Source organism: Rhinopithecus bieti, unplaced genomic scaffold (genome assembly GCF_001698545.2).
Source record: "Rhinopithecus bieti isolate Rb0 unplaced genomic scaffold, ASM169854v2 scaffold_12049, whole genome shotgun sequence".
NCBI classification, from domain to species: domain Eukaryota; kingdom Metazoa; phylum Chordata; class Mammalia; order Primates; family Cercopithecidae; genus Rhinopithecus; species Rhinopithecus bieti.
In genome coordinates, this window is record NW_016807278.1 from 354915 (window position 1) to 376429 (window position 21515).

At 37.0% G+C, this 21515-nt stretch overlaps 1 protein-coding gene and 1 long non-coding RNA gene across 2 annotated transcripts in view; one reads left to right on the forward strand and one right to left on the reverse strand.

The window, feature by feature from the left end:
• The window catches only part of LOC108535128 (zona pellucida sperm-binding protein 3 receptor-like), a 38276-nt gene that overhangs the window by 4272 nt on the left and 12489 nt on the right, over positions 1 to 21515 (reverse strand). The window contains exons 2-9 of the mRNA XM_017880853.1: positions 19018 to 19199; positions 17910 to 18089; positions 12029 to 12125; positions 7777 to 7862; positions 7412 to 7606; positions 5689 to 5871; positions 4139 to 4339; positions 517 to 717 (exon numbers count right to left, since the gene is read on the reverse strand). Coding sequence (XP_017736342.1) covers positions 517 to 717; positions 4139 to 4339; positions 5689 to 5871; positions 7412 to 7606; positions 7777 to 7862; positions 12029 to 12125; positions 17910 to 18089; positions 19018 to 19199 — 1325 coding nt within the window. The remainder of the gene's footprint in view (positions 1 to 516; positions 718 to 4138; positions 4340 to 5688; positions 5872 to 7411; positions 7607 to 7776; positions 7863 to 12028; positions 12126 to 17909; positions 18090 to 19017; positions 19200 to 21515) is intronic.
• Positions 7546 to 21515, forward strand: part of LOC108535129 (uncharacterized) — a 26459-nt gene continuing 12489 nt past the window's right edge. Inside the window, exon 1 of the long non-coding RNA XR_001887136.1 lies at positions 7546 to 7611. This is a non-coding gene — a long non-coding RNA (uncharacterized LOC108535129). The remainder of the gene's footprint in view (positions 7612 to 21515) is intronic.

Sequence of the window (21515 nt, forward strand, 5' to 3'; positions counted from 1 at the left end):
TTATTTCTTCTCCTTGGTATTTCAACAGAGAGGTGGTTCAGTAGGTCTGAGTCAAAGCAAGGAAAGAAAAGGCTGACACTGTCAGCCACCAGGCTTCAAGGCTCTCCCTAACAGATCACTTCTTTAACCTGGAGCTTCCATTGTTACACAATATGTAAATCATGTTTTCTGCCTTGACTTATAAATATGGAGCTTTGTGAGGTAGTGTCCCTCTTTACTAAAACATCAGCATATATGCAGGAAAAATGACAAAATGAAACTGAAAGACTTCATCAATTCTACTTTTTTCTCTTACGAGAAAATTTCTCCTGTAGGTTTGTCTTCCAACATATTTTGTTCTATAGCTGCCTTGCATGATGCTAGTGGTGTGTATCTGTGATCTTCTTTGCACAATGCTTCTTGGAGGAACAACCTCAAATTCAGTTAGTTGTAAGTACTTTGATCTTTTGTGGAACCAAGTGGAATCATTTGGGGAAACTAGGAAATAATTAGGACAAGTTCTCTCAATATTCTTACCTGGCTCACATGCTGGCATTTTAGGCTTCCATGTGCCATCTGTATGGCATGAACTCTCCCCATCAACAGAAACAGGATAATAGCCTTCATCACACATATATGAAATATAGTCTCCATAGGCATAGACACATTTACCAGTGAAATACCTCCTTTCATTTATGATTCTGATATTCTCCAGATCTGGTGTTGGGCAACATACCCCTGATGAATTAAAAAATGTTCAACATTACATGTCTGTATCAAAATATCTCAGGTACCCCATAAATATATACACCTACTATGTACCCACAAACATTTAAAAAAAATTTTTTTAAATGATGTTCACGTTTAGTAAATCAATCAGGAGGACACACCTTTGGCTGAAGACCTGATTCCACTTTATAGATGTTAATATCTGAAGACAAACTCATAGAAGCGGAGAGTAGAACAGTGGGTGCAAGAGGCTGGAGAAGGGAGGGGAAATAACTCTCCACTTGTTTAACAGGTGTAAAGTTTCAGTTGTGCAAGATTAATAAGTTCTAGAAATCTGCACTACAAATAGTGCCTATAATTAACAGTACTATATTGTACACTGAAAAACTTGTTGAAAGGGTAGATCTCATGTTAAGTGCTTTTGCCATAATTTAAAGAGAAAAAGAGAAAGAAAGAAACAAAGAAGTTGAGAGAAGAGTTAGACCAAATATCTTCTCCGAATTCCGCCATTGTTTGGTTGAAATGCTATTACTTCATTTCCCTCCAACTGTGTTTCTTCATTAGAAGTCCTTAAAATTAGTGTTGATTTTGGCAGTGATGAGCTAAGCAATTTAGATTCACCTCCTCTTTGATAACAAGTAGAAAAACATAGTGGGAAGGGGGCGGTTAATCCGTGAAGAATTCAGGTGCTAAGACCTTAATGGTCTTAGTTCTTTAAATGAGAAAGAAAGGTACCCAACGAGGTATGCCAGGAATGTAGATATATATATATACACACACACACACACAAACACTATATATGTATAATATCCCTTGGTATTTCAACAGAAATACCAATATATAATATCATATCTATATTTCTCTGTTGAAATATATATAATATTATATATATAATACTATATAAATATACACAATAATTCTCCTCCCCGCAAAATACAACTGAGTGGCTAAGAAGCTGATCAGAACTCAATGTGTGTGACTGCTGGTGACCCGCAGCTCTTGGGAATCTTTAGAACTATACCTTGAAGTAAGAACAAACCAAAAATAGACCAACTATCTGTAATAAGTACTGAAACCCAGGCTTGTATCATTACATTCCCTGATTGGATTCGGGTCATTCAAAGCCCTTAATGCCTCTTACTACCTGCCACAAGCAAACAGGAGACCAGACAAGGTTATTAAAAGCCAAAGAAAGCAAGAGACAATGCTAACAGATCTGAGAGGATCCAGAAAATGAAGTTCTAAACATTGATTTAAAAGCCACTTTGTTTTGTTATGTAGAAGGAAATAAAATACAACATTGAGAATTTTGGTAGAAAAATCAATATCAATACTACAAATCCACTACAAGTGGGAACCTTGAAACTGAAAAAATAATAAAGTTAAGAATTCAATTAATAATTAATATCAGATAATACATCAATGAAGAAAGAATTAGTGAACATAATTTATATTCATAATAAAATACTGAGAAACAAAAAGTAAAAACACCAATAAGAGCACAGGAAATATAGAAGATTCAGTATAAAAGCTTAACATAAATGTAGCCAAAGTGTCAGTAGAAAAATGAAAATAGGGCTGAAATTGTACTCTAAGAAAATACTTATTTGTAATATTGAAGTATTTGAAGTTGAAAATTTTTCCAGAATCAATGAAAGGCATCAAACCTCATATTCTAGAAATATTCTAAATCTCAAGCAAGCTAAACATAAAGAAACCAACCCAGGCATATCTGACAAAACTGCTAAAAGTAAAGACAAGAACATCTTAAAAGCAATCAGAAAAAACAGATAACCTTCACATGATCAACAGTACGACTAATAGCAAAATTCTGGACAGAAACAATTAAAGGCAGAAGACAATGGAATGAAATCTTTCACATGACCACGGAAAATAATTGCCAATCTAGAATTTTATATCCAGTAAATATATTTTCAAATATTAAGGTGAAATAACGGCGCATTGAGGAAAAACAAAAAGAGAAATTTATCATCAACAGGTTCTCACTAAAGGAAACTAAAGAGTATTTATGAGGCAAAAGAAAGGGACAATAGATATGACTGAAGAATCAGAAGAGAATAAAATAGTAATTCTGTGAACAAATCTAAACTAATTGGATTTACTAAAATAATAATAGCAATAGTAATAATGATAATAATGCAGAGTTTAAGACACATTTATAATTGAAATACACAAAAATAAAATCATATTAAGTCAGGCAGGATAAATCAAGTTAAAGGTTTCTAAGGCTTTTCATTGCCTGGGAAGAGGCAGAAGTAGTAAATTATGTGTGAACATCATAGAAAGAGCTAAAAGTAAATAAATACCAAGTAAATACCAGGTAAAAAATGGAAAAAAATATTTAAATCAATTCAAAAGAATGGAAAAAAAGAATGTAAAACAAAAAAGTATGTAGCAGATAGATACTAGATATAAATTCAAATATATTAATAATTACACTAACTGTAAACTGACAAGTGCTCTAATTAAATAATGAAAATTGTCAAGTAGGATTAAAATATCCAACTCTATCTTGCTTCCAAGATACACTTAAAAAATATATGATTACAGAAATTTTAAAAACAAAAAACTAAAAGAAGATAAACCATGTAAACACTAACTCAAAGTTGTCAGAATTACATTAATGTAAAAGTAGAATTTTAAAGATAAAATAGTTGTAGTAATAGAGTCATTTTATAATGATAAAAGGTGAAATTTATCAGGAAAATATATCATTCTAAATGTGTATGCATCTAGCAATGTAGTCTCAAAATACACAAAGCAAAAAATGATTTGAAAAAACAAAAAAGATGGCCAGGTGTGGTGGCTCACACCAGTAATCTCAGCACTTTGGGAGGCTGAGGTGAGTGAATTTCTTGAGACCAGGAGTTTGAGAGCAGTCTGGACAACACGGGAAAGTCCCATCTTTACAAAAAATACAAAAATGAGCCAGGTGTGGTGGTGTACATTTATAGACCCAGTTACTGAGTCAGGAGGATGGCTTAAGCCCGGAAAGTTAAGGCTGCATCGAGCCAAGATCATGCCACTGCATTCCAGCCTGGGTGACAGAGCAAGACCCTGTCTCACAAAAAGCAAGCAAGCAAATAAACAAATAAAAACTCTGAAAAGACAAAAGACAAACAAAACTTTCTTAGTAACAGAGAGAACAAGCAGATAAGAAATAAATATAGATACGGGAATAGATTTGAACAAAACCATTAAAATTAGATCTTATTGATGTATATATAACATTGCACCCAACAACTGCAAAATATGCATCTTTTCAAGTGCACACAGAACAGTTATAAAAATTAGCTATATGCTATGCAGTGAAGCAAGTCTCAGCAAATTTCAAGGATTGTGCTCAACATTTTCAATAGCAAAGAAGATACACACACATACACACCACACAAAGTTCAAGTCTACTTACTCTCACACTCGTTGGAAGATGTCCATGTCAAATTTTCCTGACAAGTCACAGTCAGAGGCTCATCTAAAACAGCTCTATAGCCAGGTTTGCATAGATATTTCAACTCAGTTCCAATTTCAAATATTTCGTGATCACTTAGGTTATAGTCATTTCTCTCCCAGGAAGCATAGGAAATGTCCGGTAGGTCGGTACAAGCATCCACTCATAAAGAAAGCACAAGGGTGAAAGAAACGTGTTACTGGGAATGGCAGAGTGACTCAGGAGCCTGTCACAAAATAGTGATATCACATACTCATTCAGCAAAAAATGAGACGGTAAAGATTAAATGGGAGTTCCAGAAAAAGACTCAGCAGCACCATTGCCCAGAAGACTAGCGTCTATTAAGTGCATGTGTCTACTAAATGCATGTGCCACTGGAGAGGTTGTACTGAGAAGCACGCCATGGTGCAGGAAGGGGACAGTTTCTAGGTGCTGGGCCAACTCTGTAGGAGCTTAGTTTTCCTTTCACATCACTGCACTTTAGAATGGTTGGTCTTCAGAGGAAGCATTAGGATCACTAGAAAGACACAGCAAAAATTTGCTCCAGGATGAGACTGACTTTCTAATCTCGTTGCCTAATGGGGAGTTAAAATAAGAGGGATTCTTCTTGACATCATGACCCTATCATCTGCAACTTCATGCTTTGGCTTCAAACCAAGCCCCATGTAACTTTTGCAGCTGGGCCTTTCGTCTTGTATTTTTTTTTTTTTTTCTATTCAACAATATGCTAAAGGTCCGTGTGAATCAAGGAGAGGATATGTGTCTGTCAAACTGTATATTTATTGAATTTCATCACTACACATTTTGAATGGCACCTAAGTTCATGTGATAGCAGAAGAGACTAGATAAACCACAATGTAGTGGTGGCTTCCACCTCCAATTAACTATGTTAGCTAGTGCCAGTTACTTAATCTTTCTTTTTCAGTTTTCTCATCATTAAAATTGGATTAAAAATAGCAGCTTCTTAGAATAGTTGTAAATATTGAATGAGTTAATTGATGTAAAGCACTTAGAACAGTGTTTATCACATAGAAAATCCTCAATAAATGTTAGCAATAAATCATTAATGTTATAAATGATCTGTATGTATTTACAACATCAAGGTCTCAAGACCAATATTGGCCCATAGAGCATTTCTATGCAAATTATGAAAAAGAACTGCCTTAAAGGAATCTTACTTCCATTGTTCAAAAAATTATCTTAATATGTTGATTTTGTTAGACTGAAACACTTTACTATTGTCTCCTGGAAAATTTTTACAGCAAATATGTAAGTCTACAATATCTATGAAGTCGTTTGTCTCATGACTATATGATATATATGAAATTTTTCCAATAGCACTAAGATATCATTAACAAAAAAAAAAATCTTCCTTCTAACAAGAAAAGTATTAATGTATCTTAAAATGATTATTGGGAGTCGAGTTGGCTTGTGCCTATGAGCATGCCACACCTATATGTCAGGATAATTTTAGATCCAAATATTGGAACTCCATCGTAGTCCATACTCACTGGATACACAAGAGGGAACAGAAGGATACCACTCATTATTCGCTTCACAATAGATGAAACTGCTGCCTCTGAGGCTATAACCTTCCTCACAGTTAACCACAATAGAGTCTTTGTAAGTGTAGAGGGGTCCAAATTCAGAAACAAAGATTGCCTTTGGAATCTGTGGTCGATGACAGACAATTTCTAAAGAAGCATATAAAAAGACATCTGAGTTATCAGAGAGAAATGGCAGTAAAGAGGTGACTGTAACTGTTGGCATTGCTTCAAGGAGGGCCTAATACAAGTATATATTTAATAGATACTGAACAAAGAAAACATTTTGGAGATTTGTATACTTCAAGTTGCCAGAAACCTCAGCAAAATGAGGTCCCATCATGTTGGTCATGTAAAGTCCTCCAGCTTTCTCATCAATAACAATGAGCAATATCTAAACCCTGAAGTCCAAATCTCAGTGTCTCAAAATCCTTCCATTAAATGGCCTAATTTCCTGGATGATTTTGGTTGGGAGTCAGTGACCCATGGTAATGATATGGTGTCATGCAGAGGCAGCCAGGGCATCGGAAAATCTGTGCTGCGCCTCCATAAGCAGAGAACAAGCTGTCTTCACCCCACATGTTAGTCATCACATCCTGTCAATCCTGCCAACCTTGATTCCTCTATACTTCCTCAACTTCCCTCCAGGCTCACTGCTATGGCTACAGTTGAAGCCACCTTCATTTCCTGGCTGAAAGGTTGCAACAGGTGCCTATCAGTTATGTTTTGTCTCACTTCACATTGTCCTTTTAATGTCTTCCCTTTTCCTTCGTTCCAAACTCCTGAAAGTGACACACAAGGCTTTCCTAACCTGGCCCCTACTAACTTATTCAGCCTCAGCTCCTGCCTTTTCCACTTCTTGCAGTCTTTTCACTATTATGTTCTCTCTTGCCCCGGCACTGGCTGTGTCCTGTACTGAGTCAAAACAATATGTGATACTATGGTTTTAGGCACTTTAATTGCAGTAAAGAATAATGTCCTAAACCAGCAAGCTGAATCATTACTGATACTGACGAAACATCTCTTCTGGCTTCCATAGAGAGGCCAAGGGAAAGTACTTTCTTTCATTGACTTGTATTACCTTTATTACCTGCTGGTGTTGGTGTTGTTTTGTTTGCTCGTTAGGCATGCGTGGTTGACATTATTAGTGTCCACCCATATTTCCAGTTATTGTAAGATAAACAAAAGACAGTGTTTCCCAGTTACTCTGCATTATGCAGAAACAAGGAACTAGTTCTGGCCAAAAAGCTGTAATGACAAGTGATATGTGTCACTTGCAGGTCAAAGAACTGAAGAGCCAGAGACTGACTTTCCTTTTTCTCTTCTCCCGCTGAACTAATTGTGGAAGTTTTGACTTGGAGGTGTCAAAGATCTAAACAATCTGGATTACCATATAAGTGACAGCTGCCCTAGGGAGTGTCCCAGGCTAGCAGTGCACTAAGAAGAAACTTGAAAAAAACATTTACTATATAAAGGCCTTGAGATTTAGGTGTCGATTACTACTGCAGCACACCCTATGCTATTCTGACTGATACAGCATGCAACAAGATTAGTTGAACAAATGAATGACTCCATCATTGTAATGATTAGTTTCTCTTTTAATCATTCCATCTTCCCTAATAAATACGCCTTCCTTTTGCTTTTAAACAAATAAAAGAGATCAAAGCAGAACTTAATCATTCTGACTTACTTTCACAGATCGGAGGGTGTGGGCTCCAGACACCTATTGTTTTATTCTCCACCATGCAGGAGATGGAGGCGTTGCCTATGAGTGAGAAGTAGGGGTTGCAGGTGTAAGTGACAGAGGAGGCATATGGGTAGAATTCTCGATCTCCACCGCTGTGTTTCCCATTCCCGATGTCTGGAGGGGGCTCGCACTTGGCAACTGAGGTGAGTGAGGGAAGAGAAAGAAATACTCAGGGTAGGCATTGTGTTAAATCCAAAATTCATGCAAATTCTAATGGAGGATAAAAGAAGTAGTGAAATTTCACAGTAGTGTTATTACCTAAAGTAGATTAGGTTTGTAGTCAGGTCAAAAAAAAAAGTTTTACTTACTTACACATTCTGGGAGAGGATCACTCCAGTCAACTCCTTTACCTTGGATCTGACAACGACTGGTGGTTGAGCCAATTAAGAAAAACCTAAATAAGGTAGGTCAAAGATTTTAGTGGAATTCATTTACTCTAGACATAAATTATCCATGAGGTTTTGGACAAATCAGAAAAAAATAAATATTGAGTACTATGCTTAGTACATGTGTGATGTAATAATCTGCACGCCAAATCCCCACGACATGAATTTGCGTATATAACAAACCTGCATATGTACCCCTGAACCTTTAAAATTTAAATAAAATTGTAAAATATATTTTTGCAAACTTTCTTATATCCTGTTTGTTCTCCTGAAAATGTATTTATCTTTCTAAAAAGTCATTTGCTTCCCATAAGTGCCTTTCTCCCATCACCTACTAAAATGGTATATAAGCCCCAAATTCAAATCACCCCCTTTGAGTTACTCATCACCAAGCTCTCCCACATGTATGTTGCATCAATAAATACTGTAATTTCCTCCTGTTAAAGAAAAAAAGAAACAAATTTTTATTAAATATTTTGAAATGAAAAAATAATGCTTTCTTGATTTCTAATGTCCATTTAGGCCAGCTTGCAGTTACGTTTTCTCATATCAAGCAAAGGCTTTATTTGTTCAATTTTAAAATGCTCTAGCTTGTCTAAGCAACTTAAGTTTTTTCTTTGTATCACATGGTACCCATTCGCAATGAATAAAAATAGAACAGAACAAGTTTTACACCTAAAATCTGAGGACTTGGCTTAAATCTTACACTCTTCCTAACAAGCTATAAATCAGGCAGCTCAAAACAAGTAAGTGGTTCACTCAAGTTTGTTATGTAGTTTCCTTTAAATAAAGGAGCAAGACACATTACTGATGTGTACTAGTACTCTGACCTCTAATTTGAATCTTTCTTCTGGCTTCTAGAGCTTGGTTTACTCTCATAAACCTGAGAGTTCCTTAGGAACTCTTAAGTTCCTAACTTCCTGATTATCACCTCATTGTTCTTGCTCTTGGCAAGTCCCAGTCTTTCTTCTAGGACTTTTTGCCTTTAAAAAAAAAAAAAATTTTTACCCTGAATATCAATAATAAGCTCCTGAATAAAATATTATCAAACAGAGTCCAGGAACACTTTAAAAGAAAATTATACAATGACCAAATAGGACAGTTTTATTTCAAGAATAAAAGGATTCTTCAAAATTAGGAGATATATTAATACAGAATACTTTGTTATAGACTGAATGTACCTACTCAAAATTTGTATGTGGAAGCCCTAATCCCCTTGTGTGGCTATCTTTGCATAAGGAAGTAATTAATGTTCAGAAGGGTGGGGCCCTGATCCAATAAGATTAAAGTCCTTATAAGAAAAAACACCACAAAGATCTCCCACTTGCAGTCCCTGCGCCCTCATGCTGACACCAGGGGAAGGTCATGTGTGGACACAGTGAGAAGACAAGCAGTCATCTGCAACCCAGGCGGGGAGCCCTCAACAGGAACCAAACCCTGCGGGACCTTGTTCTGAGACTTCTAGACTCCAGAACTGTCCCAGTCCATGGGATTTTGGTATTTTGTTATGACAGCCTGAGCAGACTAATATATACATGATATTAATAAATCTATTAAGAAAAATCATCTTGATAGTCACTAAAATGGCATTTGAAAAATAATCAACAATTAGTTTTGGCCAAAAATGTTCAATATAATGGGAATCTGTGGAGATACAGCTCCACTAAATTTAGGAAGAAAATGCTTACTAGTCATTTCTGCTAGAGTCAAGAATAAGAGAACAATAGCTGGTATCAATTTTTTATTTGAGGTAATTGCTAGCGTAAGTACACAAGAAAAAGGAATTAGAAATACAAAAATTGGAAAAGAGAAAATAGCAGAATCATTATTTTCAGATTACATAATTAGATATCTGGAAATCCCAAGAAAATCTAACTGTATTAGTCCGTTTTCACACTGCTGATAAAGACATACCTGAGCCTGGGTAGTTTATAAAGAAAAAGAGGTTTAATGGACTAACAATTCCACATGGCTGAGGAAGCCTCAAAATCTTGGTGGAAGGGAAAAGGCATGTCTTACATGGCAGCAGGCAAGAAAGAATGAGTGCTAAGTGAAAAGGGAAACACCTTATAAAATAATCAGATTTCGTGAGACTTAATCATCACCATGAGAACAATATGGGGGAAACCGCCCCCACTCCATGATTCAGTTATCTCCCATAGGGTCCCTTCCACCACATGTGGGAATTGTGGGAGCTACAATTCAAAATGAGATTTGGGTGGGGACAAAGCCAAGTCATATCATCAACTGATAGACTATTATAAGTAATAAGGAAATTCAAGGTATTAGCTGAGATAGGAGATTAATATATAGAAGTAAGTAGTTTCCATATATATGAATAAAAATTGTTAGGAGATATAATGGAATAAAAGACACCATTTGCAATCTCAAAAATAAGACAAAAATAAAATAAGATAGCAAAGACTAAACATAAGAATTGAAAAATGTAAATGGGGAAAACTTTAAAACAGTCCTGAAACACACACATACAGCCACACACACATAGACGACTAGGACAAATGGGAAGTCTTGGCTGGCAAGATGCAACATCATAAAATGTCTATTCTCTTAAAGTTCATTTAAAAGCTTAATACAATTGATTAAAAGTAAAACTCAACCAATTTAAAAGTTCATATAGAAATATGAACAAGCAAACATAGGAAAACTATAAAAACAGAACAGTCAGGCGGATACCTCTAAGTGATATTGCACACTAAAAATTCAAGAGAAAGGACCTGGTTGTGTGAATACACAGAAAGACTAAAAGCATTGAATAGAACATCTAAAAAAGACTGATATACACTGAGGAATTAAATACATATTTTTAAAAGATGTTCTCTCACATGGATTAGGTGTAGATCTATTAATAAATGATGCCAAGACAATGTAAAGGCCATCTAGAGAAAGATATGGATTCTTTCTGTATATTTTTTTAACATTTGCATGTGAACCTATACTTATCTCAAAATAAAAAGCTTTTCATCCCGGAGAGGTCTGAAAAAATAAAAAAATTAAAAAATACTATACAGAGATTTTTTCTCTCTTTAATAGGCAAAAATTCAAAAGTTTGATAAAATAGTGAATCATGGAGGTATAGACATAGGCATTTGTTTATATTACAAAATATTACAGTTTATAAAGAGCAATTTGGCAATATTTAGCAAAATTTCAAAGCATCTTCTCTTTAATCCAACAATCCCACTTCTGGGAATTTGTCCTACAAACATCTCTCTGTATTAATACATATACCATAACATATATACAAAGTATGCATCAGGACATTGTATGTAACAGGAAAAGATTGGAAACACACAAAAGTCCATCAGTAGGAATCATTAAATAAACTATGATAAGCTACGATACATGCGTTAGAAAACTATACAGCTGTAAACATACATATACACACAGACAGAGAGAATGAGGAAACACTTGGTGCATGAATGTCAAAGATCTCTAGTACATATTTGTCTTAGATGTTTCTGGTTGCTTTAACAAAATACCATAGACTGGATGGCTTAAACAACAGGAATGTATTTCTCACAGTGCTGGAAGCTAGGAAGTCTGAGATCAGGGTACCAACATAGTTAGGTTCTGGTGAGGGCCCACTTCCTGGTTTGCAGATGGTTTGACTTTCTGCTGTGTCCTCACATGGCAGAGAAAGAGACAGAGAGAGAGAGAGAGAGAGAGCTCACGTCTTTTTATGAGGACACTAATCCCCACATGAGGACTCCGCTCCCAAGACCTAATCATCTCCCAAAGGCCCCATCTCCAAATACCATCACACTGGGGATTCAGATATGAATTTTAAGGGAATACCAAAAAAATTCAGTCCATAGCAATATTGTAAGTGAAAAAAACAAAAGCAAGGTTCAAAACATTGTACGCAGTCAGATATCTTCTGTTATAATAAAGGGGGGGGGAAATGTTGATAAAAATACTTGTACTCACTTGTATTTATAGAAGTAAACACTAAAGGGATAAATCTGAAATTAATCAATGTCATTTTCTGTCAGAGGGTAGAGAGAAATGGGATGAATGAGGGTGGGGTGGAAGTGAGAATTACTGATGTATGTCTTTTTTTGCCACTTTTATTTTTGAAACATATAAATGCATTAACTCCTTATAAAAATTAAATGAAAAGGAAATTATTGCTTCTAGGTTGCCTTATACTCACCCCTTTGAGCAGCTGAATTCTATGGTTGAACCAAGGAGAAGATCTTTCTTAACTTCCACTATCCCATTGATTAATTCTGGATTTCTGCATTGTTTCTCTAGGAGGAAAATTAAAATAATGACTCATGATTCCAATTACTCACAAAATAGAACATTAGGGGGAAAAAAGTCTGGTTCACTAACTTTAACTCCTGCTTCCAGATAGACCTAGAGATATTTTTCAATGCTTATTTCTTATTCTGACTCATTTTTTCTCTTTCTATGGAAAGAGGGCGCTTTATGGAGTGGGCCCTATTTCTCTTATCCTTTAGTACAGGGAGAAATATAGAGTAGATAGAAACCGGCCTGGATTGCTCCGGTCTGAACTCAAATCACGGAGGGCTTTAATCGTTGAACAAAGGAACCCATGATAGCTGCTGCACCATTAGGATGTCCTGATCCAACATCGAGGTCGTAAACCCTGTTGTCGATATGGACTCTAAAATAGGATTGCACTGTTATCCCTAGGGTAACTTGTTCCGTTGGTCAAGTTATTGGATCAATTGTGGGCATTGATTCGCTTTGGCTGGTGTAGCCTTAGCATAGGTTGTTCGGAGGCTGAGTTATGCTCCAAGGTCACCCCAACCAAAATTTTTAATGCAGGTGTAGTAAGTTAAAGTCCACAGATTTGTATGGTTTAGATTGCATTAGTAAATTAAAGCTCCATAGGGCCTTCTTATCTTATTATCTTATGTCCGCCTCTTCACGGGCAGGTCAATTTCACTGGTTAAAAGTAAGAGACAGTTGAACCCTCGAGGTGCCATTCATGCAAGTCCCTATTTAAGGAACAAGTGATTATGCTACCTTTGCACGGTCAGGGTACCGCGGCCGTTAAACATGTGTCACTTGGCAGGCAGTGCCTCTAATACTAGTAATGCTAGAGGTGATGTTTTTGGTAAACAGGCGGGGTTAAGTTTGCCGAGTTCCTTTTACTTATTTTAACCTTTCCTTGGAAGCATGCCTGTGTTGGGTTAACAGTTTGAGTAGTATTAGTTTTGTTTGTGTTTGTAAATATTGGACTGTTAAGTATCGGTGAAATTTTTCAGTCTGATGTAGGCTTATGCAGTGGAGAAAATTTTCATGTTACTTACACTAACATTGTTGCTTCTATGAAATAATAGATTAATCCAATGTGATGCGAGGAGTTCAGTAGTACGTTTGGGATTTTTTAGGTGTTTGATGTTGAGCTTGAACGCTTTCTTAATTGTTGGCTGCTTTTGGGCCAACTGTGGAAATTGGATTTTTTTACTCTGTATACAAGGTTTTTTCCTAGTGTCTAAAGAGCTGTCCCTCTTTAGACTAACAGTTAAGTTTACAAGGGGATTAAGTGATTCTGTAGGTAAACTTAAGGTTGAACTAAGATTCTATCTTGGATAATCAGCTATCACCAGGCTCGGTAGGCTTGTCACCTCTACCCAAAAATCTTCCCACTATTTTGCCACATAGACGAGTGTGCTCTTTTAGCTGTGTTTGGGTTGCTCATCTGGTTTCGAGGAACTTGGCTCTAGTTCTCTTTGTGAAGTTGTCTCTGGTTAATTCGTTATGCAGAAGGTATAGGGGTGTGTCCTTGCTGTTTTGTGCTTGGTTGGTCTTTTTTCATCTTTCCCTTATGGCACTGTGTCTATAGCACCAGGATAAAATTTCTATCGCCTATACTTTTGTACGAGTGAATGGTCTAGTAGAAGTTATTTGGTATTAGTATTGATTGGGTTTGGGGCTAGCATTAGCTCAAGGCAATCAAATTATATTGAGGTCTTCAGGGTGTAAGCCGGATGCTTTATATTAAGCTATGCCTTGGTTTATCCAAGTGCACTTTCCAGTACACTTACCGTGTTACGACTAATCTCCTCTATATAGATATGAGGGGTGTTTAGTTAAGTTGATCCTTAAATATACTTGAGGAGGGTGACGGGCGGTGTGTACGTGCTTTATGGCCTTATTCAATTAAGCACTCTGCTCTTAATTTACTGTTAAATCCTCCTTGAGATTTCATAAGAGCTATCGTGGGGTTTTCTGGGGTAGAAAATGTAGCCCATTTCTTACCACCTCATAAGCTACACCTTGACCTAACGTTTTTGCCGGGGCACTAATGCTTAATTTATAACCTTTATTAGGGTTTGCTGAGGATGGCGGTATATAGACTAGGGGAGAGGTGGTGAGGTGAATCGGAGTTTATCGATTATAGAACAGGTTCCTCTAGAGGGATGTGAAGCACCGCCAAGTCCTTTGAGTTTCAAGCTGTTGTTTGTAGTATTCTGGCGAGTAGTTTTGTTGTTCTAACTATTGAGGTTTAGGGCTAAGCATAGTGGGGTATCTAATCCCAGTTTGGATCGTAACTGTTGTGTATTCAGAAGCTTTAAAGCCACTTTCGTAGTTTATTTTACATCAGCTGGTGTTTTTTACAACTTAGATGGAGTTTAGCTTTATTAAAATAGATCTAAAACACTCTTTACGCCGGTTTCTATCAGCTTGGGTTAATCGTATGGCTGCAGTGGCTGGCACAAAATTAACCAACCCTGGGTGTAGCATAGCTTAGTTAAACTTTCATTTATTGCTAAAGGTTTGTCACTGCTGTTTCCCGTGGGGGTGTGGCTGAGCAAAGTGTTCTGAGCTCCGTTGTGCATGCTTGATACTTACTCCTTTTGATCGTGATGATTTAGAGGGTGTTTTCACTGGGGCGGGGATACTTGCATGTGTAATCTTGCTAAGAGTTAATAGAAAGGCCAGGACCAAACCTGTCTGTTTATGGGATGTATGAATCCGTCTAGGCATTTTCAGTGTCTTGCTCTAGGTTGATTAAGCTACATAAATGGGTTTTGTTAAATTTGGGGGGATTATATATGGTTGTGAGGTTCTGTCTTTGGGGATTGTGATAATGAGGGTGTGGGTCTGGTAGCCAGTAGGTATGTAGGTGGGGTAAAATAGAGAGGGAGTTAAAGGTGAAAGTAGTAGGATGAGATGGAGATTGTGTTAGTTGAGGGCTAGCAGTTAAAATTGTGCATAGCTAAAAGATGAGAACGCAGGCTCTGGCTTGGTGAATTGAGGCTTTTGTTTTTGGGGTTTGGCAAAGGTATATTTATAGGGGAAAGGCCAGAGGTGGGGGACGGGGGCTTTGAGAAAAAAAGTAAAAATTTGTTGTGGTTTTATAGTTTAGGATGAATATACTAAACTAACCAACTATATTAGGATTGGTTATTGTTATGTCCAACAAGCATGAATTAAATAACACCTTATCGGTAGTTATGCGAGGCTGGAATATTGAACGTAGGTGTGATCAGTAATAGTATGTACTAGGAATCGAAGACAGATCCTGCGACATACGGTGTGGCGGGGTCAGCTTTCTTCGATGGGGTCGCGTGCACACCCGAGATAAAAGATACCAAATGCATGGAGAGCTCCCGTGACTGGTTAATAGGGTGACAGACCCGTGATCCATCAAGATGTCTTATTTAAGGGGAACGTGTGGGCAATCTTAGTCTCATGGCCCTGAGGTAAGAACCAGATGCCGGATACAGCTCACTATAGCTACCCCCACGTGTTATGGGTCCGGAGCGAGGAGAGTAGCACTCTTGTGCAGGAGATTGATTTCACGGAGGATGGTGAACAAGAAACCACTAACTGAGGGGGGTATCCGTGGTGATGAGAATATATTTGACTTATATGTGCTATGTTCGATGAACGGTGTAATGTACTGTGTACGATAACTGAGTTTTGGTATTAGTTGGTATCCTTGAGGGAAAACTTGATCTTTGGTAGTTGATGTTATGTTCTACAGTTGGTTAAGTCATGAGGATTCTTGCTTGTAAGCATATTTACAAGGACAGTTTGTAAGTGTGCATAAATATGTACGAAGTACAGTTAAGCATTTGTAGTACTATGTAATATTCGTGTTGGCTAGCAGTAATGCACGAATTATATAGGAGGTTGTAAAATAAGTTAGTACTTAAGTCGTACTTAAAACGTGCACCCCATAGAATACAGAGAGTAGTTTAAATTAGAATATTAGCTTTGGGTGCTGATGGTGAAGTTAGGTGCTTTCTCTCTGAGTTGTCCTGGGGAGAATTCTCCATATCCGGTTTACAAGACCGGTGTATTAGCTTGTATTACAAGGGCAGGTTCATTTGAGTAGATTGTTTTCGGTTAAGGAGGCAAGTGGTATAAGGGTTCGGATTGTGATAAAGTATATTAGGGATGCTATTTGTCCGATAATAATGAAGGGGTGGTTTACTGGTTGGCCTCCAATTCAAGTAAGGGTCAGTAGAATTGTGATTAGGAATCAATATAGGAATTGGCTGAGTAGGCGGAATGTTATGCTTTGTTGTTTGGATTTGTGAAGTATGGGGATAAATGCAAAGATGAGGATTGATAGTAGAAGTACTAATACACCTCCTAGTTTGTTAGGGATGGACGTAGAATTGCGTATGCAAATAGGAAGTATCATTCTGGTTTGATGTCGGGGGTGGTGTTTAGGTGATTAGCTGGAGTATAGTTGTCTGGGTCACTTAGTAGGCCGGGTGAAAATAGTACTAATATTATTAGGGTGAGGAGGAGGAGGATTAAGCCGAGGATATCTTTGATTGTATAATAAGGGTGAAAGGTAATTTTGTCGGAGAGGAAATCCTGGAGGGATTGTTGGATCCTGTTTCGTGAAGGAATAGTAGATGTAAGGTTGTAAGGGCTGTAATAATGAAGGGTAAGATAAAATGAAGGGTAAAGAATCGTGTGAGGGTGGGATTATCAATTGAATATCCGCCTCAGACCCATTGGACAAGGTCAGTTCCAATGTATGGGATGGCTGACAGGAGGTTTGTGATTACTGTGGCACCTCAGAATGCTATTTGGCACCATGGGAGTAGGTAGCCTATGACGGCTGTTGCTATAGTTATAAGTAGGAGTATAATGCCGCTATTTCAGATTTCTGGGAGGAGGAATGAGCCGTAGTATAGGCCTCAACCGATATGTAGGAAGAGGCAGATAAAGAATATAGAGGCACTGTTAGCGTGGAGATAACGGAGGGTTCAGCCATAGTTTACCTCTCGGGTAATGTGTGCAACTGAGGAGAAGGCGGAGGAGGTGTCTGGCGAGTAGTGTATTGCTAGGAATAAGCCTGTGATGATTTGTAGGATTAGACAGGTAGCAAGGAGTGAGCCGAAGTTTCATCATGCGGAAATATTGGACGGAGTGGGTAGGTCAATGAAGGAATTATTAATTATTTTTATAAGTGGGTTTGATTTGCGTGTTGTGGTCATTAGTGTTTTTATAGTTGAAATACAACGATGGTTTTCATATCATTAGTCATGGTTAGAGTCCATGTGGAAGCAATGACACACACATATATATGTGTGTATTTTTTTTTTTTTGGAGACAGAGTCTCGCTCTGTCGCCCAGGCTGGAGTGCACTGGCCAGATCTCAGCTCACTGCAAGCTCCGCCTCCCGGGTTCACGCCATTCTCCTGCCTCAGCCTCCCGAGTAGCTGGGACTACAGGCGCCCGCCACCTCGCCCGGCTAGTTTTTTTTTTTGTATTTTTTAGTAGAGACGGGGTTTCACCGTGTTAGCCAGGATGGTCTCGATCTCCTGACCTTGTGATCCGCCCGCCTCGGCCTCCCAAAGTGCTGGGATTACAGGCTTGAGCCACTGCGCCCAGCCAGATGCTGTATTTTAACTGTTAGAAAAATATGCCCAAGTGTATTCCCAACTGACTCCTTCCAAATACTATAGGTGATGTTAATTTTGAACTCTTTTGATCAAAGATTTTCATATGAATTAAGTAATTCATTAAGTTCCTAAAAGAACTTTCTGGGAAAAAAAGTAAATGTGAGAAAAATAAATGTTGATACTTACTTGCACAAAAGATACTATAGTTCCATGAGCCTTTGGCATCACAAATCAGTCGACTTGAATTGATTTTCCCATACCCAGGGTGGCAGGTGTATTTCAGAGTAGTTCCAGTTTTGAATTCAGTATCATACAACGGATTTATTGGAGAAGCAAATGGTAACTTGGGTGGAGGACCACAGTCACCTGCACACACACAAAACATGGCAAGGAACATCAACAGCTATATCTTGGGACACAATATCTCGATATCTGAGTACTAAGTTTCCTAGAACAGAGACCATGATTTTCTCTTTCATCATAACTCCTATTATGTCATTGTTCAATGAGTGCAGTAAGTGATCAATAATACACACTTGTTGAGTAATGATAATGAAAACGATAATGAGTAAAGGCAGAAAAATTTCATCCGTCTTTGACTGTATAAGTGCTAATTTATTAGAAAGTGAATGAATAGACTTGATTTTCATCATTCTATCAGATTGCCCACATCTGTCTGCTCAGAATATAGGCAGCTATGCTATGCCTCCTGCCTTAGCAGAAACATATTTTCTACTAATAATAGCATTACACAAGATTAGTTGCCTCAGTCAAGGATGAGGAGGCATTTCATGTGTGTCCTTTTGGACCTTTTAGTTTAGAATAAATGATCTGTTAAAAAATAAAATATTTTCAAAAGCATCACAAGGTGGAGAATCATTAAACCCTTGAAAAATAAAATCTTAATTCTACTTCCCTGGCAAGAATTAAACAAAGTACTGAGTGACCTTCCAAATGCCCCAGAAGAATTATACCAACCTCCCCTACATTCTAAATAACCACACAGGCAGTGAGAGTTCATGGCCAGGCTGGCAGATGATATGAATTTATTACAAGTCATGATTGCTTCAATGTTAAGTTGTTCAGAGTTTCCTGGAGAGAAAAATTCTAAAAGGGAGCATCAGGAGCATCTATAAAACAAGATTTTCTTTTTTTAGTTTATAGTATGTTTCCCAAATTCCAGGTGGTCAAATATATCCCATAATGTTAAAGATCTCTTAGACACCTCTTAAAATAGGGTGTGTGATGAACTCAGTTGTAGACTGGTTGTCTGGCCTGTCTCTTCACTACTTACCAAGAACGGTAGCCAACAAAACAGTGACCAGCATCATTTGGAACAGAGTTGAATTGGAGACTTTCCACAGCCTAGAGAAGAGCAAAGCTGCCATTTCTCCTTTTCTATCGAAGGTGGAGCCCTCGAGGAGTGCAAGTGGAGCTTTCTGGGAGTGCATGATCTGGTGCCTCTTCAGTGTTTTTCTGCTGAAAGAACTCAACTTGATAAACAGTCCTTGAATTCTTACCTGTCATAAAGTACTACGAAGAATAAAATAGGAACTGTTTTCAAGGAGATTATAATCAAATGTAGAAGAAAAGGCATTAAATGTCTGTAATAAAAGATAGCTTGTATTTTCTGACAGGAACATATTCAGGAGACCAGTAAATTCCAGAGATCTGGGGTGGACTGTACAGAGGTAATAGATATTGCTGTGAAATTTGGAGTGTTAAATGTGGGATATTTTATGGCAATAGTAAAAATTGAGTAAAGGCACAGCATTGAGAAGGTAAAGGTTATTTCTTGAAAATAGTAGTTAGTACTTCAGTTTGTTTAGAACATAAGAAATTCCTGATAGGAGATGATAGTTAAAGATAGAGAGGCAGGTTAGAAGTGGGTTTGATCAGGTTTTCAATACCAAAATTGGGAGCTTGAAACTAGGAAATATATATACACTTTGTTTAAGTAACATGATTACTCTGTTTTTGAAAGACAATTATGGCAGATGTATACAATGTAGATTGAAAGAGGCAGAGAGAAGAGACAGGGAGATTGATTAAGAAGACTATAGCAATTGGCCAAGTGAGCCAAGGAAATTATCTGAACAAGGAAATGGCAGAAGAGTTATAGAAGAAAGAGCAAGCTTAAGAAAAGCAAGAAAATGATGACAGAGGAAAAGAGTTGGAGATGTCTCTATCTATTAATCATATATCTATCTATCCATCCATCTATATGATTTTCTTATGGCAACTATCAACAAAAACAAAAATCCATTGGGTCATTTAGAATTTTTTAAGTATGGTTTTTACCAACAACCACCAACAATAAGTAGTATTACTGTTATGTTTCTTGGTTCCAGTCATTCATTAATCAGAGACTTCTTCAAAGCAAGATCTCTATAAAGTCATTCTTACCCCAAATGAGAAAACCTTCACATATCCTAAGTTTACTTCAGAAACAAGTTACTTAAGAAGTATTACCCAAAGTGATATATAAAATTAATTTTCAGTGAAATAAAGGATTTCACCTTTTGTTCTGAAACCTTAGGTAGGTTGAGATGGTTTCATATTACTATCTGTCCTTAATTATATGAATTGCCAACTCATGTCCATTTAACTCAATAGGCCAATGTTGTGGGGCATTTCCCCTATGTTTTCTTCTAGTAGTTTTGTAGTTTGGGGTTTCATAGGTAAGTCTCTAATCCGTTTTGAGTTGATTTTGTGTATAGCGAGAGGTAGGGATCTAGTCTCATTCTTCTGTATGCGAATATCCAATTTTCCCAGCACCATTTATTGAAGACTGTCTTTTCTCCAATATGTGTTCTCATCTGTGTCAAAAGCCAATTGGCTTTTGGTGAGTAAGTTTATTTCCAGGTTCTCTCTTCCATTCCATTGGTCCATTTGTATATGAAGATTTTCCCCATTCAGTATGATGTTAGCTATGAGTTTTTTATATATGGCCTTTATTGTCTTGAGGTGCACATCTTCTATACTAATTTGTTGAGAGTTTTTGTCATGAAGGAATGTGAAATTTTGTCACATTCTTTTTCTGCACCTATTGAAATGATTATATCATGTTTCTCTTTCTTTCTTTCTGTTAATGTAGTGTGGACACATTTATTAACCTGAGTCTGATAAACCGCCCGTGGATCCCTGGGCTGAATTCCACTCATTATAATGAATCATCTTTTTAATGTGCTCTTGGATTTGGTTTGCTGGTATTTTGTTATGAATCTTTGCATCAGTGCTCATCAGGGATGTCAGCTTATAGTTTTCTTTTTTCATTGTGTACTTGTCTAGTTTTAGAATCAAAGTAATGCTAGCCTTGCAAAATGAGTTTGTAAGTATTCCCTCCTCTTCAATTTTTCTGGAACAGTTTGAGAGGAATTGGTATTAGTTCTTTATTAAATGTTTGGTAGAGTTCAGCAAAGAAGACATAAGGTCCTAGGCTTTTATCTGATGGAAAACTTTGGATTACTGATTCAATTTTCTCTTCAATTCAACTTTTGATTGGTCTGTTCAGATGTTCTATTTCTTCATAACTTGATCTTGGTAGGTTGTATGCATCCAGGAATTTATCCATTTCTTCTATCTTATCAAATTTGTTGGCATATAGTTATTTATAATAGTGTCTTATAATACTTTCTATTTCTGTGGTATTAGTAGTAATGTCTCCTTAAAATAAAAAATCTCTGTTTTATTTATTTTAGTATTCTCTTTTTTTTTCTTAGTCTAGCTAAATGTTTGTCATTTTGTTTATATTTTCAAAACCCAACTTCTTTTATTGCTTTTTTTTTTTTT